The 17,530-nt window shown below is 35.1% G+C and overlaps 1 protein-coding gene across 2 annotated transcripts; it reads right to left on the bottom strand.

Moving 5' to 3' along the window:
* Positions 1 to 941: 941 nt before the first annotated feature.
* Positions 942 to 15,289, bottom strand: LOC113727237 (crossover junction endonuclease MUS81). Of its 2 annotated transcripts, none has more exons than XM_027251274.2 (15): positions 14,946 to 15,289; positions 14,728 to 14,816; positions 14,529 to 14,607; positions 14,343 to 14,429; positions 14,130 to 14,255; positions 12,850 to 13,153; positions 12,383 to 12,572; positions 12,173 to 12,306; positions 11,696 to 11,832; positions 9,689 to 9,746; positions 7,523 to 7,681; positions 5,986 to 6,065; positions 2,824 to 3,055; positions 2,134 to 2,220; positions 942 to 1,277 (listed from the first exon to the last, which is right to left on the bottom strand). In XM_027251274.2, exons 1-15 carry the CDS (start codon positions 15,137 to 15,139, stop codon positions 1,173 to 1,175), a joined length of 2,061 nt encoding a protein of 686 aa, XP_027107075.2. In that variant the 5' UTR covers positions 15,140 to 15,289; the 3' UTR covers positions 942 to 1,172. The 2 variants fall into 2 exon arrangements, with proteins under 2 accessions (XP_027107075.2, XP_027107076.2); XM_027251275.2 differs by having other exon boundaries at positions 14,728 to 14,765.
* Positions 15,290 to 17,530: the final 2,241 nt, after the last annotated feature.

Genomic DNA, 17,530 nt, shown 5'->3' with positions numbered 1-17,530 from the left:
TAGGCCTTAACTTCAATGTCGCAAGAGAAAATATTTACAAAAAAAATCACGAGAAAAATCTACATACTGAATGAGAAATAAGCATTTAATACTTCTTAAATTTTTTTTAATATAAAAATCCTCTCCTCATTCACATAAATACGATCACACAATTGGCATCTACAGCTCAAAATGCTTTTCATTGCTTTAGAAATTTCACTAACAATTGAACAACATACGCAAGCTTCACCACAAAACAAAAAAAAAAAATTTACTAATTTCAATGATGAAAATGCTCTTTCTTAGGAAGTATAGGTGAAAAATCCTATCAAAAATCTTAATCAAGGTACATATTTTTTATGCACTCAAGCATGTCTTTTTAAATAGGAAAAAGTATTAAACTTGAGCTGCAAAATTAACTTGTATTTAACCATTGGAGTAGGCCTAATGGTCAGCCCACTACAAGTTCAAGGTCGAATCCGGGAAGCTGAGAGTGCAGAGTGGTAATTGTAGTTTATAAAATAGAGCGAAGGGAATGATAATATAGCCAATTACTATTTTCTATCACTCAAGGCAATAAAGCATAACATTTTCCCCATATTTAGATGTTATACTGTAAATAATGATAAAGACTGAATCACGTGAGCATTATTAAATAATTAAAAAAAAACCCTTCATAAACCTCTAATTGCATTAACTTGTAGGAGCATTATGCTTCATCCAATAAGTACATGAACAAGAAAGTAAATTAAATCAGAATTGGATTAAAATCCATTTTGACCGCCAAACACCAAACAAAAAAAAAAAAAAAAACAATGGGCCGTACCAGAAAATTTAAAATAATTAATCATTTATTAACTTGTCACTGTCCGGCGAAAATATAAAATACTTTTTAGGCATAATAACTAATTGAAAATTGAAATTGCAGCTACTCAATGCTGGATGGCCATTGGACCAGAAAATAGGGAAAACACACTAAATACAGGGAAGAGAGACTAAAAGTGAATGAGAATGTCCAAAATAACACATACCCAGAGGGGCAGGTGAATGGAAACTGGAATATGAAATGAAAGTCCATCAACATCCTATATTTACGTGCAATCCTCAGACTGCAAAAATTGCAGTTAAGAACTATATCACATCCTTGCTTTCTATCAACTCTAACAAGCATTTGAAAAAACTTCAATGCAAAGTCAACCGCCCCAAATCAGTTGGAAGATGTTTCTGCTAGCAGCACTGCTAATCAAATTGTTACTCTGCTTCTTGAGCATATCCTCTTGAGCACAAATGTCACCATCCTTCTCAAAATCAGACACAAGACTCAAATTAGAGGTCAAAAGATATCAACCAAATATCGGGAACTGTAAGTTGACTCAAAAGCAATTATCTGGCCATTAAGATAATTTTCCCTGCATAAGAAGACTGGCTCAAAACACACGACATGAGAAACTTTTCAGGCAGTTCATGAGAGCGCTTTACTGGAGGTAGTAAGTCCGGATGATTCGTTCACATGCAATTCATATTAAATGCCTCGGGTAAAACCACCCCTCCCCCCCCCCCCCCATCCTTTTCCCAAAAAAAAAAAAAAAAAAAAGGAAAAAAAAAATCCACCAAGATTTCAGTTCTAAATTTAATACTGAACCACGTCAGGATAAAGAAAGACACTAATGTTTATCCTAAAGATTAGTTCATAATAAGGCCATCACATTATGCTGAATAATATACACTACAGTGATTTTTGGCCTTGGCAAGTCCCCAATTTTCAAAATGTTCTTCAAATTAAAATAAGCCTCAGTTTTTCTTTGACATGGCATTCCATCCCCCGCCTGTGATTTTGGCATAGCCTATGATCTTTTCTCTTTTCTAGTTTAATGGGCATTCAGTTTTTGGCCTTGGATTCCTTTTTTTTTTTTAATTCAACAGGAAAAGGTATTCTCCCTGGCCTTTGAATCCCCTAGAACAACTAGCCTGGTAAACCAGTAACAGGGCAGTAATCATTAAACAGATCAACAATTAAGAGGCAAAAACCCCCCAGTTCTTTGGAATTGACAAATATATAAGATGAATCTTATACATATTTGATTGGCGACTGCAGTGTACTTGTGCCCCTAATTTATTTCAACACAAATTTTGTAGAATAATAGAAAAACTTACTAGCACAGAGTATGCCTGAGAAAGAGATCGCAAAGTTGGGTACATCTCTAGAACAGCAATAGCAACCTCCTCAGTTACTTGTGGAACCTACATTGACGAAAAAGTGAACATAATAAGTAGCTAAAAAAAAAGAAGTCCACAAGGTGCCTAAGCCTGCAACAACTATATAAAGCTTTTTTATCTGGGCTAGTATCTTAATCAGGTTCTGTGCCATGAATTACAAGATACATCTGACAAGTATGATGAATGTACTGTCTAATATCTGAAATAAGATAGTTAGAAGAAGAAGATACTCTGGAAACCCTCAAAACGAGACTAAACCAAAAAGACAAAAGTGAACAACAAGAAGGGAAAAGTTTTAAATAAGGATCAAGAATAAGAAGAGCTGGGACAAGCAACTTCAACAAAGTATTTCAAAGTCGTGTCAAGCTGCATTAAACTTAATTGGAACTACTAACTGTCTATAAACATGAAAATGTGCTCGTATCACTGAAAGTTAACTTTAGACTTCAAACGCTTATCTATGGTCATGTCAATCTGCTTATTGTACATTCACAGAAAGAAGCTGCGTACTTAGCAGACATTTGACTATATAAGAGCTTCAGTATATATCAAAGCTGTCCACTATGATGTGTACTAATATATCAGAATTTCACTATATGATAAACTTGCTTCTAGCACAAAGCAAACCTGCATTAATTGGATCGCAAACACATCACTGACAGTCAGCTTGTCTAAATCTTCACATCTCCTAATGAATTCATGATATTGTGGGCAAACCCTAGAGCTTTTATGCTCTGAATCCAAAGACTTGTAGTACTGGTATATGGCCTGAGTAAGATGTCCATATTTCCTTAATGTTTCTCCCAAGCCATTAGTTCTTTGTACATCAAAACCTTCCAATATTTCAGTCGTGAAACAACTGTCATAATCCAATGACATAAGTCAGAGTCAAGGGAAATTTGTATAGAAACAGAGTGATATTAGGATGTATAATAAAGAAATCTGAAATACGAGAGAGAGAGAGAGAGAGAGAGAGAGACTACTTTTGTGTTCTCACCCATTTAGCTTATAGAAACTAGACCTTACAATTCACCACCCGAAGACCAGCATCCCTCCATAATAAAATTTCAAGTTTCACAAAGAGATATAAACATAAAAAAGCATTGGCCCTCAAATAAACAAATATAGGGATGGAAAACAGTCACAAGGTATTCAACAAGATCCGGATTTGGTTTGCACATATCACTACATGAGTAGCAACACACATATCTCAGGATAGACGGCAAAACCAAACAATTAAAAAATAAAGCAGATTTTCATGCTCTCACGATACTATAAAAAGGACAACGGGAGATGAAAATGCTCAATTGACAACAAGGGATACTCATAGGAAGATTATTGCAAAACCTCTAAGAAAGAGAAGAACAAACTAGAATTTATGGATTCCCTAGTACTGCATTCCTTGACAATCACAATCAAATAGCCAAAGGCAAAGAGAAAATTAGTGTTCTAAGGATGCATTTTCATATATCACTGTAGATCATTCTTTCAGATTTTCATGCTCTCACGATACTATAAAAAGGACAACGGGAGATGAAAATGCTCAATTGACAACAAGGGATACTCATAGGAAGATTATTGCAAAACCTCTAAGAAAGAGAAGAACAAACTAGAATTTATGGATTCCCTAGTACTGCATTCCTTGACAATCACAATCAAATAGCCAAAGGCAAAGAGAAAATTAGTGTTCTAAGGATGCATTTTCATATATCACTGTAGATCATTCTTTCAAATATTGCCCAAGAACAATCAACATTCAATTCTAGCAGTGTAATTAACCAATCCAATACTTAAAACTATCAAAATCATACATCCATGGACTAACTTCCATAAAGGGAATGCATTTGTACTATATTCTGCAAAGAAGAAGAGTTCTCTGTCTTAAAATTTGAGTTCAAACAGTAGACTAGTTTGTTTGCAAAAATGATTGATCTTTTCTCCCCACCACATAAATATTAAGATGGAGGCTACTTCTCAAAGGTCTTAAAAGCAGTGTTCCAGTGGAATATGTGTAGTGTCAAGACATTCAAAAGGTGCATAAGGTTAGCATTTTCCCTCTTTGATTTGAGGCATATGATCACAATTAGTCTCAGTTAGAACATTCTAAACTCAAATGAATATACACAACAGAACACACAAGGCTGTTCATGCAAAATTTGTTTACGTACTGAAAGAATAAATACTAAATGATCACCTACTTTAGAAGACCTAGTTCCCCCCAAATTTAGACAAAAACAATTTATTTCAGCTATCCTCAGAGGCAATTAAATAAAAGGAAAAAACAGAGTAAACTACCCCTTGTTTCTAAAAACCAAATAAATAAATAAAGAGTGAACTACCACTTTCAAAATTGACTAGTACAACGTTTGGAGACAGAACAATATGTACCAAAGTCCAAAGAATATAGGACACCAAAATAAACCCAAGTGGTTGCATATTCTCTGTTTGCAGATATAAGATATTTCAGAAAGAAAGTTGCAATAAATCTTTTGAACACTGGCTCCATCCTAAAGATTGAACACAACTTGGAAACCTAATTCTAAGAGTATAATCTATGAGAAATATGTAATAGTTGACAAAAAATGTAACCATAAGCTCATTTGCTTGCCAATGCATGAAAAAAACATATCTGTATTTATAAGCCATTCTCACTCATTACAGATAATTAATATTACTTTTGCTAAGACATAATTGAACGCTTCCAAATTGTCATTTCCAGAAGAAAAGGAGTATGACCGGTGGGGGAACAGTACGACTACAAGGAAGATCAAGAGGAAGAATAACGTAAGTGGCCTTCAAACCAGAATTGGGAATTAAATGTACAATGAGAAATGATGAGAAGAAGAGCCAATCCAATATAATAGACATGCAAACTCGACCAATTATCTCACCATAGGATTCCTAAATGAGCATAAAACCCAAGAGACATCCCAGAATGCACAAAGTAAAGATGATATTGGCGCACTGCCGGGATAGGACAATCTCTAAAGACTAAGCAGGAAATTTGGAAAAGCAATATCCCCAGTCTGAAGGCCTTCTCACAAGCCAATAAATTTAGCAGCTGTAAATATGCTTTAAACTCTCTGCTGTCAAATTTGTCACCAAGTTTGACATAAGACCAAAAAATCTTGGTTTCCAAATTATTTTCCCTATAATTGTGCTGCGTAACAGCTTTCTTGGGCAGCTTGCAATGGAGCATAGTTCTAATTATGGGCTCCACTTTCCTGGTAAACCTAAGCCTTCTCCTCTTGTTTTACTTCTTTTTGTTTTCTTATTTCTTCATATTATACTTTTAAAGTCTTTTTCAGCCTACACTCGGTAAAATACTGGTATCTAGCTTTTTCCACTTGACCACCAATTTTTGACACTCAAGAAAGGGCAGGAAACAAAATCAGCCAAAGACTGATCCTGAAGCCAAGGAGAGGTGATACCTACCTTTCCAATGGTGCTGGAGCACCAAAGGCTTCACTGCATTCAGCCTAACACTCTCTAACCAACTAACTAAAACATGCATATATAGTCCAAAACAAATTCAAGCTCCATTTTCAACATATATATGTAATTCCATTCTCCCGCTTGAATAATTTGTGTAGTCAAACTGCAACTTTTACTTTAAATGAAGAAACTACATAATAAATGCAAATCGTATAATACAGTTCAAAAATTCAAAACTAAATCAAACTCAGAAACACAAGTATAAAAATACTATTAGGAAAATTAAAAAGAAAGTCTTGATTAAGAATATCAAAGAATTGAATCAGTGGAGGTTATAGCAAAAACTTTTCTTACGCAGTTTTAATACTTTCAGCAGCTTCACACGAATTTGGGTCACCTTCAACAAGATATATCACCTTCTTGAGTCCACACCTCTTACAATTAAAAAAAAGAAAGTTAATAATGTCTCACTAATTAAGATAACCAGTTCAAGTTATATAGACACACATATATTAATGTGAGAAATATGAAAGCTTGATAGGATATACACCATAAGATCCAGAATGATCAATAGAAATTTAGCACAACCTATCATAAACCATTGCCTATAGACTAAAAATGAACTCTAAAAATGTTTACGTGGAAAAAAATTATAATTTAGTTGGACTACATTATTACCTTCTCCATCAGGTAGTCGCAAGCACATCATAAAGTTTTTGTGGTTCAAATATTCTAAGCTGGATAAGGTTTAAGTGTGATTTGAAATTTAAAACCATATTTATTATTTGTAATTAAACCAACAGATAACAAAGAATTGGATTGACAGTTCAGTTTAGGCATTTGTAAGCCGAGATTCCACTCTGAGATTAGAGAGTAAACAGCCTGTTGTGTTTCCTCAGGATTTCTCATTTAAAGCATCACAGGGTAGCTTCACAATCTAGTCAATGAAAAGTGACTTCAAATGGCCTAAGGAGTTTTACTAATCCACATATACAGAAGTTGGTAGCAAAACATTTCTTTGTAGACCACTGGGACAAAGCTTATAGTCTTGTTAGTGAAATAAGAGGAACCGACCAACAAGTGTTTCCTTCCAACAAAGAATCCTTAGACGAAGATGTCCAAGGAGTATTCTTTTTACCCATACCTTAAGATGCAATAGACCAACTAATTAGTTTACTTATCTTCTGTATCTTCACCCGAAACTTCAATTTTTCCATGACCACATGACCTCATCAAAAGTACTTCCCACCCGACCCCCCTGATATTGGGTATGTTTTAAACCCATTGGAAAGCAAAGTTCAATTGCAAATTTTTAGCTCTGTTTCAATTATCAGCTCTACAGTGATCAGGTTACTCAATATTAGCAAATATCTAGCAATTAAGTGACGAAATTAAATTCAAGTAGATGCAGAAGACATTGGAAACATGCTTATACACTTGCAAAATAAAGTATGAAGAGCCAGGCTTTGAATTATACATTAAATGCTAAGTAGCAAGGTGTGAGGGATGTTTATTCTAGCTACCATTTTGTGATTCATTATTTATTTTCTTACAGCATATGCAAACAACAATAGATATACACTCCCGCAGCAATAAAGATAACAAGAACTTGCATAACGTACATCTGCATGACGTCAATTTTCCAGATATACAAGAAACTTTTGCATATGTATATCTAAATATGAATTGAGCAAATGTATCCCAGACATTTGCAAAACTTACTAAGAAAAAGGTACTCAGGCTGGAAAACTTTTATGTTCAAAAGCAAATAAAGTACATCTCTCCTTTTTTTGCTTCTCTAAAACCTCCCAAATGACCACTTTAGTGATAATTTATTCGCAATCAATTACAGACATATAAAAGTGTCTGAAACTATGAAAAGAAACAATACCAGAAGTCGCAGTTTCTGATCTTTATATCGATTATCTCTGATTGACAAGCGCAAATCATCAACTTTTTTCCGCTCAACAACAAAGTCAAGAACATATTCAGTTCCAATACGTTTATGGTGAGCTATCCAAATGGCATCCCCAACAGGCAGTCTTCTAACCTGAGAAGATGATCAAAGGTAAATTCCCAAATGGTTATCAAAGACTTGAATGCGATAGTTTTGCAAATTATAGATCGACTTACCAGCTTTCAAAATCAGGTAATCATGTATATATTGGTGTTTTATGCTTGGAAATAGGACGACATGTTTAGCAGCCAACAGTTACCAAATCACATGGAAGCACAGTCTAGCTTTCTTAAACTACCTCCCCAACCTATTTTTCTTTCTTTAAATCTCTCATTTCACCAGCTACCCACTAAATTTTACATAGGTATTAATCAAGTAAAAGAAGATTACCAATTGACAAGACGAGCAGCATAAAAGACAAAAAAAAAAAAACTTCACATGAAATGTCAAGAAGACTTTGATGTCCCTAACAGTCTGTGTGCAGTGATGTAACAATACATGTGACTTTTCTGGTGCAATATTATCAATGTGACGTATGCAGACTCTTATTTTGCAGAGTATGCTTTTAGTTTATTCTTATGATATAAAAGGGCTTCCAGATTCTCATCTTCCAGATGTTGCTTTTACTTAATGCTTGTAAGAAATGATTCCTTCCATTATTCCAAAAGGATAATGGAAAATCCCTTGGAACTGTAATATAGTTTGTAGTCAAGTGCCCCAATTTCTACAAACAGTCTTTACTTGTACTCATGGTAAAGGCTGGTCAGCTCATGAATAGTATTTCCTTTCCTTGTAGTGCCAGTATCCTTGGCCGCTTATTTTAAAGTTTTAACGGTTTAACTATACTGCACTCGTATTTCTTTCTTGAACTCAGGCTCTTCCCATGACTAACGAAGCAAGCCTTGAAGTGCATTCTCTAGATAGATGCTGGATACCAATTCTAGACAGTGATGTCATATGACAAAAAGGAAGGGAAAAGGAAACTACATGGATATCATAAGTAGCTTTCAGACAAGCAGAACAGCTACACCCATCCCATAAAGCCCCTGAATGAATATTAGTTCTTACTTGAGGTATTCTGATTCACAACTTGTATCTATTATCCACTTATGTACAGGCAGATATTTTGCAGCTTTAATGCTAGTGTAAAAGAAAAAAGGAACCAACCAAAGAAGTATTTATTAATACTTAAAGACAACTGTGACCTTGAATATGTCATGTTTTAGGAAAAAGTTCATATCCCTAAAACACATTTTCCAGCCACCCTTTTATCTTTCATGCATCATATTACAAAAAATGATGGAGTTGATAATTGAAGATAATTTCCCAAATAATCTTGAATCCAAAAGCACCATTACCAAGTTAATTAGGGACCCAAAGACTTGAAATAATTCATGTGTTTTAAGCATACATGGTCAATAGAAAATCAAGCTCCATGTAACTGAAAATTTTGTAAAATACGCAACTGTTTGGAAGGTGAGTTTTTTGGGAGTTTGTCTAAAACTTTAATGTAGCTTACTGTAGAAGTTTTTTAAAAAATTTTTAAAATGTGTGGATTTTTGAATATTTTGAAGTGTATAGCTTAAAAACTTTGAGAAATTTTTTGAGATTACTGTAGTTAAAGTTTTTAAAAAACTTATAGAAGACAAACTTGACAAAAACTTTAGGTTCCAAAAATTTTAGGGAAGTTTAAAAAGGCAAGACAGCAGAATCTGAAGGTAATGATGAAATTGGAAGATAATTTCAGCAGCAGTTGCATTATAGTAGTGGTTCTAGTGACGAGATGCCAACATAAACAAGTTCCACTACAGAAGCAATCCATGGAAGGAGACAAAGGTTCAAAATCGTGATAAGACAAGGATAGTTTGCATACCCATAAGCCTACCATTGCTCCCCTGAATGTCAAGCCCCAGTCCAGAAGAGTTTGCAATATTGCATTTCTAGTTTTCTACTAGCCAAGTATCAGCCAGGGCTGACCCATTTTTAGCTTGAAAACAATGAGCTTTAAAATAATACATGCAACCATATAGACATACACACAGAGATGTATGCAGAGACAGAGAAAGACTTGTACTTGAAACACTGGAAATTTGTCCTGACCTCTATTTGAATTTTGAATTGAGAACTTATGTTGTCAATAATCTTCCTAGACTGGGACCTGAAATAAAATCATTAGAGTGAAAACTCAACCACAGCCACCATGAATGAAAGAACACACAAACTCTTCTAAGCTAACCCATAAATATATTCGAAACCAGAAAACAACCCACAGAAGGAAGCATTTCTTTATATATAGATATTCAAGATAACAATGGGTGTGTTTGGATAGTGGTTTACTTGCAAAAATTTTTTTGACTACATCATAAACACCTTTTCTAACAATTTTTTTTATCCTCTCAACCACCTTTTTATCTCACATACATCATATCAAAAAAAAATGAAACAGTATTTTTTCAAAATATTATTCCAAATAATCTCCTATCCAAACTCATTTAAGGAGAGGATGTGACAAAGAAAGACTGACAATGTATTAAGTCACCATTAAAACTCGCCAGCATGATAAAATAGAAAATTGGAAAGCTAGCACTTTAAGACAAGTATTCAACTCAAGACTACTTTTGGGAGAGAAACCCAATACAAAAAACACAACTTAAGAAACCTCTACAGTCTTCATCCAGAAACCAAATTCTCAAGTTATAGCTGTTAGGGGAACAAAGCAAACTGCACTCAGCGCATGTGACGCCTACACTTCCATTGAAAACAATATACTATGGTTAGATCAATTCATCGCTCCTAGGGTATATGAATTGTGCAGAAACCAGAGAAGTTCAACCTAACAATTAAAAATTTGAAAACCAAAATTTTTTAGATGTACAAAAAAAGAAAATTTTCAATTCAAAAGCGGTGGATGATATGACTGCTATCTTTCTGTGTGCTCACAGCATATCCATCATTTTATGAGTTTCACCTACAAAGTGGAATGTGGAATGGATAGAAGTGGTGTAACAGTAATTGTAGGAAAAAAAAAAAGAAAATCATTAGCTCTAGCAGCAGTGGACACATGAGCTACATTAGCAAGCTCTTAAAGCATCTCCTTGGCCATGGACATAATCCACCAAGCCCCAGGAAAACAGATGGTACTGAAACGCGTTGTCACAAACCACCGTGAGGTGTGTATTTCTTTTATTTTCATCTGACCTGAATTATCAATTTTAAACTCTTCAAGTGTCATGCACCAGAATGAACTCTGCCTAACAGGGGTACCGAGAAGGTATTGAATATGTCAAAATTTGAATAACACTAACATGACCAGCAAATTGCTTAAATATGTCCTAGTACAGCTATTCTTGCCCTCTTTTGTGTTTTTTGCTCTCCACTTATTTGCTGACTCCTTTTTCAATCAATATATTAGAAACCGATAAGTTAAGAAACAGATAGCTAGTCTTGGTGTGGTAATAGCCGTGAAGGTAGCATTAGTTATATGATAAGTAAACAATGTGCTTAGGTGCCACTAAAAGGCATATCTAGAATATAAATTACTACTATTATTATAAAATTCCTAATGATCACACTTTTATAAAGATCACACGTTCAGTGCCAAAGCGTATAGTCCATTCATTTCCAGTGTAACCTTTTTCGGTAATCTGTCGAACTTTTGGTATATTAAGTCAAAAGTTATCTCTTTGCCTTCTTTTTACCCCTAACGTTAGGTAGACAACAGCTAATGTGAGTACTTTCAAAATATGAAAAAGGAAAAAAAAAATGCAGAAATATGCAGTTCAGGATGAAAGCTGCTGCATAAGTACCAGTTTTACTTTTCTATTGTTAAAACTAAGAATAATCTCAATCCATGCTAGTTACAGCTCATCTGAACCAGTGACTTCAGTTTTTCTCATTCAACCTTGCCCAAGTTTGGTCCAAGGAAATGAATTATATATGCATCCTGAAAAACCATAGCCGGGCCCTGGTAGATTAAAAAATTCAGATCAAAATTGGTGAGGCTCATTTGTTACGAAGCTTTTCAAACAAAGAGATAACCAAAACATGAAGCAACTTTCACCATGATATCAACTGTTTCGATAATAATTAAGCATGTCAGATTCTCACCCCTTGCTAGCAAAATGTTCCCTGTCATCCAGTACTAAGATTATACCGTAAGCGTCTTCAAAACGTTCTCTGACATCCAAAGGCGGCATTGATAATACATGAGATTTAGATTCCAAAGCTTCTGTCCCCTCCTTATCCTACTTGCAGTGAGAAAAGGACAATCACATCCGTATCATAACGAAGGACACTGAGTGGTTAAACAGAAACATAATAACCTTATGATGTTGTCATGGTTCTGCATAATCAACAGGTGATAAAGCTTGAGGGTGAGAGGAAGAGGGGGGGGGGGGGAGAGAAAGAGAGAGAGGACAGACTTTACTTGCTTCAATAAAGGTCTTTACAGAAAAGTGCAATTCAACAGTAAGTTCCAGAAAAAACTTAAGGTGGATTTTTTTTTTCGAAAAAATATTAGCATCATGGCAGTTTTCCAAAGTCTAAATTTTAGCGTGATTGACCTCAAATCCTATACTAACTTACCGTGAATGAGCAAGCTTTCAAAGGACAAGCCGTCTGACCGGAAGTAGCAAGAAGCGGCAACTTTACACCCTCGAGTGGCCCGTTGCATGTGCCATTGATCAAACTATTACCATGTATGTTAGAAACAGAATTACCTGGACAGCAAAACGATGCACATTAGTATCTCAAATTGATCTGATAAACAATAAATACAAGATTCTGTATGTTTACGTGTCGTAGCAACAGCAAAATCATCCACTCTTGTAATTTTAGGCTGAATAGGCAGGCCATAGACTTGATCTTCTTTTAGACGACATAGAACAGCCGGCCAGAGTGAAGACATGTCCTGGGTCTGCGATGCGTCTGACGCCTCAAGAAAAGCACGAGTAGTTTGTTCCCTAGAATACCCCATTTTAACAAACTAGAAGAGCAGACAATAATTAGTTGGTACAATACATTATCTCTCCGCTAATTAAATATCAACACAAAAAAGTACACACTGTTGAAAGAACCAAATTTTCATAAAAACTGAGATACATATTTTTGTCTAGCAGAAACTTTGTTCAAGAATACAACTCATAAAAAGCAACAAACAGATCAAAGTTTTAGCATGACCATAATCTATATTCCTTCCCATGCTCTATAAACAAAATATTGCAATAAATTAAAAGTAAAGCAACAGAGCCAAAGATACACACCCTATCAAGAGATTCAGAAGGGATGTGAAATGATTTCTTCTCGCTATTGGAAGCAAAAGAAGTAAGTGCAACTTCGTTTAATGAACGAGCCTGAGCAGAAGCCAACTCTGGCATGTCTATTTCCGCTGAGTCTATATCTTTTGGTTCAGGACCACAAAATCTCAGCATATCTGATGAGTCTAACTCCTTTGGCTCAATACACGAAGATCTGTGCGCAATAGCTGAGTTGTCATTGCAATCAACTAACCCAGATCTAGAAAGACATTCCTTTGCTGCTTCCTTGCCTTCTTCTGTAAGCATGTACCTGCACTAACAATTTGAGGAGGATCTAAAATTCGTTGATAAGGCTGATACAGTATAAAACAAACTGCTATATATGAATAAAGTAATGTATGCCTAATGGAAGTTCTCATGGCTTAAGCATACTTCCAATTGTTCTTCAATGAGCCAAAAATGTGCAATGGTAAGTATAAATAAGTTTGAACAAATAAAACTTAAAAAAAAACAGATTAAATAGTTCTAAAAGGCCAATTTCAATACTCCATTGTCATCACTAGATCGTCATTTCTCAATGAGAGGAAAATAAACTAATTTATAGATAAAGGTGACTAGTTATATGTAAAGGCTTCAGGAACTTGCAATCAAAACTGCCGCCTCTAAAGGGAAATTATTACTGGATTTTAGGTTAAGTTTTGCCAATTTACCGGCTAACGGATGTAAAAGCTTGAGGTCATACTCTAACTTCATCAAAAGTTTACGTATATATCGATCTGATTGTCACCATTAAGTACTAAAAGCCAACAAATATTGCAGTTTGATAAAGTAAATAATTTTAAGCATAACAAAGAAAAAAAATATCTGATGTATATGCAATATAAAAAAATTTACACTACCTCCATCATGTACCTTATTCTTATAGTTAATTCTCATTTAATACCAATTTTTTGCTCCCTTTGTTCTATTACACGCCAAAAAAGATACTTTTTAAGTTTAAAATTGGTTCTACTCCGCATATTCTGTCTGTTAAACAGGATCTGGTATGATGAAATCCAGCATACCATTTTTTTTTTCTGGAGGCTAGAGCTACTTGGCATTGATATTAAGACAAAGGTTTATTGTTCCCAAATTTTGTAGATCAAGCTAAAATCAATAATTAATTTCTGACAGAGAAAACAAGTTTCATGGACAATAATAAGGCAAATACTTAAGCCACTTAGCCCAGTGACAGATAGAAAAGGAAGAGCGTGCCAAAGGATAATTGAAAAAGGAGAAGAACATACTTTGCAGGGCAGCTTGACTTAACAACCAATCCTTTTGTTACTAATGTCTTCATGCAACTCCATCCACTATACCATTCCCGTGGTGAGCTCCCAAATTTTCCAGGCTTCCCTTTCCCCTTTTCAGGCCTGAAGTGTAGTTATCTAAGCAATCACTACCACTCGTATAACATCCAATCCAATTAACTAAAGTTCAAAAAGGATTATATAGCATACACAATTGGCCCTCGAGAAAGTCCACTAGCTTCAGCAGCATCAATTAGCTCCTGCTTGCGCATGAATTCACTCCCATTTGTTGTCCCTCTAATACGCAGGACAAAAAGAAAAAGAACAACAATAAAATAGTCCTTTCACAGATTCATCTCCAAGAAATAATTAAAACAGATGGAATTCAAAGATTACCTGTAGAGAGTAATTAACAAGGCATAAGCTACTGAGTTTTTTTGTGGCACGTACCGTCTAGTACCCTTACTTCTCTTCCCTATAGTTATTACAAACAAAAAAAAAGTGGAAAATTTTATCTTTATCGGTACTTTGTTGGGGGGGGGGGGGGGGGGAACTATTAAGACATCAAGTAAGACATGAAACCAAAATGTCACACCATTTTTAATCGCGTCTTCGTTCTCCGAACCGCCCAAACTGGTATCAAAAAACCCTTGCATTAGCTTCAGAATCCATTTTCCTACTCCCCTGCGACACCAAATGACTAAATTCACAATGGAAGAGCTTCTTTATAAAGAACAAAGAGATATTTTCCCATATAAAAACACCGAAGGCAAAAATAAATTCATTCATTTTGAAGAAAATTATCCTACTTACTTGATTTCTGCCAAGTCTCGGAGGGATTTGATGGGAGTTTTGGAATTACATACATTAGCATAAGCCTTATAAAAAGTATTGTTAAGATTGTCCGAAATCCCTTTGGGATTTGCCGCCATTTCTTGCCATTTATTCTTCATGAAGGCTGCGACATCTTCATTCTCCGGGCACACACTTCTTAGCTGGAAATCCATTTTCCCCGTGAATTAACTGAAATTCATGGAATTAATCAGTTTTTCTTCAGTTCCTTGGGGAGAATTTTGGGATTTTGGCTAGGCGTAGAGATGGGAATTAGAAGGTTAGGGTTTCCTACTCTTCGTCGTTTTGTTATGAAAAATGGCGCCAGGATTTCCTTTTTGAATATTAATCTATCATATCTCTCAACTATATTATAATAGAGCAAATTATCCGGTTGGCCACTAAACTTTTACAATCATCGAGTTTTGGTCACTCAACTATTAAAAATCTAGTTTTTGCCACTAAAATATATAAAGTTAAAACGCGAGACCATTCTATTAAATTTAGCTGTTAAATTCGCTGATCTGTCTGTCCGCGCGATTTTCAATATAAAAAGTAGGGTCAATTTCGAAAGTTCAACATAGCCGATTGCTAAATTTTGATTGAAGCAACAAATTGTTGTAGACCCAACGATCGATTCTGAAAATTGATGGAGGATTGGAGCTTTCTGAATACCAACCATCCTTGCTAGTTCTCCGGTTGTGGATTTATAGTAAGCCTACAAAAGTAAATGTATTTTGTGATTGACCATTTCGCTTAATCATCTAATAGCACCGAAGTTGTAGTCTAGGCATACTAAACTCTCTTCCCCTTATGAGATTTCAACTTTTTTTTTTTTTTTGACAATGAGATTTCAACTTGTTTAAATTGAAGTTTATGGAGATCAACTTACGATTCTAATAAAGAAGTCAAGTTACCTAATACCATATTGAAATGGCCAGGATGATAAGGAAGAGGAAGAAGACCTGCCATGCCACCTTGGACATAAGGATGATAATACTCAATAGCTCGATAAGGGCAAATTCTAATCTAGCTAATCTGTAGGGAATATCAGTATCCACTATGCTTTAAGGGCAAATGCTAGTCCAGCTAATCCGGATAAGGGCAAATGCCTGTTCCTCAATCCCCAGTCAGAATAAAACCTCTCAAAATGCAGTCGGCTAGCCCACGTTGCCAAAGAGAAGAGAGATACAGTCCAGCAGCTCACATTCCAACTTGATCCAACTTCTCTGTTCCTGCACATAAACCAAAGTACATGGCAGCCACGGCATCAACAAATGCTCGAGCTCGGCCATTAAGTACGCCAAGACAAAGGCCTTCAACCCATCAGACTGAAAAAAAGGGTCAGCGAAGAAACAACTGCTATTCACAACTCTAGATCCATACAGCGATGTAGACATTACTCCCAGATGGCATCACTCGTCCAAGAACCACAGCATAGGAGAGGAACAAGAGGTGCAAGTGCTATGCTGAACTTCCTAAATTGGCCCTACCTTTTGTCTTGAAAATCGCACGGACAGACAGATCAGCGAACTTAACGGCTAAATTTAACAGAATGGCCCCGCGTCTTAACTTTATACATTTTAGTGGTCAAAACCAGACTTTTAATAGTTGAGTGACCAAAACTCGACGATTGAAAAAATTTAGTGGCCAACCGGATAATTTGCTCTATTATAATAAAAAGAGATTAGATGTGTTTGGAATGGATATTTGGTTTGCCTAATCTAGCCGTAAAAATAAAAAAAATGTTTGGACAAGAGATTATTTGTCCAAACATATTTGCTTATATCACCATTACAATTTTCAATACACTTTCTTAACTTTTCAATTACCCTTTTATTTCACATACATCACATCACAAAAAGTGCTACAGTAAAAATATGTCAAATAATTTATAATCCAAACACACTCAAAGTTTCCGTGAAAATAAATAGTGTGTTTGGATTATAAATTATTTGAGATATTTTTACTGTAGTACTTTTTGTGATGTGATGTATATGAGATAAAAAGATAATTGGGAAGATAAAAAGATGTATTGAAAATTATAATGGTGATGTCAGCAAATAAATTCGGGCAAATAATCTCCTGTCCAAACACACTGAAAGTTTTTCAAAACTTTGTTTGGACATGTCAAGTTTCAAACATTTGGTTTTTAAAATGATATGTTAGAATGTTGGAGTACCCCACAAACTTTACTACATAAGGTTTAGGGTAAAAAATCTCAACAGCCACTGAACTATTGGTCAGATCATGTTTTGGCCATCAAACAATTTTTCGTCAGTAATTGGCCACTAAACAACTTAATCAGTAAACTCGTGACCATTTAGTTGATAATTGTTCTTAATTTATAAAATTAACAGTTAATCTATGAAATAGAGTCGCGTAGTTGTTGGACAAAATTACCTCACGCTTTGCCACGTGTACTGCTAATTTCACAAATTAAAAGCAATTACCGACTAAATGGTCACGAGTTTACTGATTAAATTGTTTAATGGTCAATTACAAATGAAAACTAGTTTGATGGCCAAAATATAATCTGACCAATAGTTTAGTGGTCGTTGAGGTTT

Source organism: Coffea arabica, chromosome 2c (assembly GCF_036785885.1).
Source record: "Coffea arabica cultivar ET-39 chromosome 2c, Coffea Arabica ET-39 HiFi, whole genome shotgun sequence".
In the NCBI taxonomy this organism is placed as follows: Eukaryota; Viridiplantae; Streptophyta; class Magnoliopsida; order Gentianales; family Rubiaceae; genus Coffea; species Coffea arabica.
Note: the sequence above shows the minus strand (reverse complement) of the source record. Positions and strands in the feature narration are given on the sequence as shown.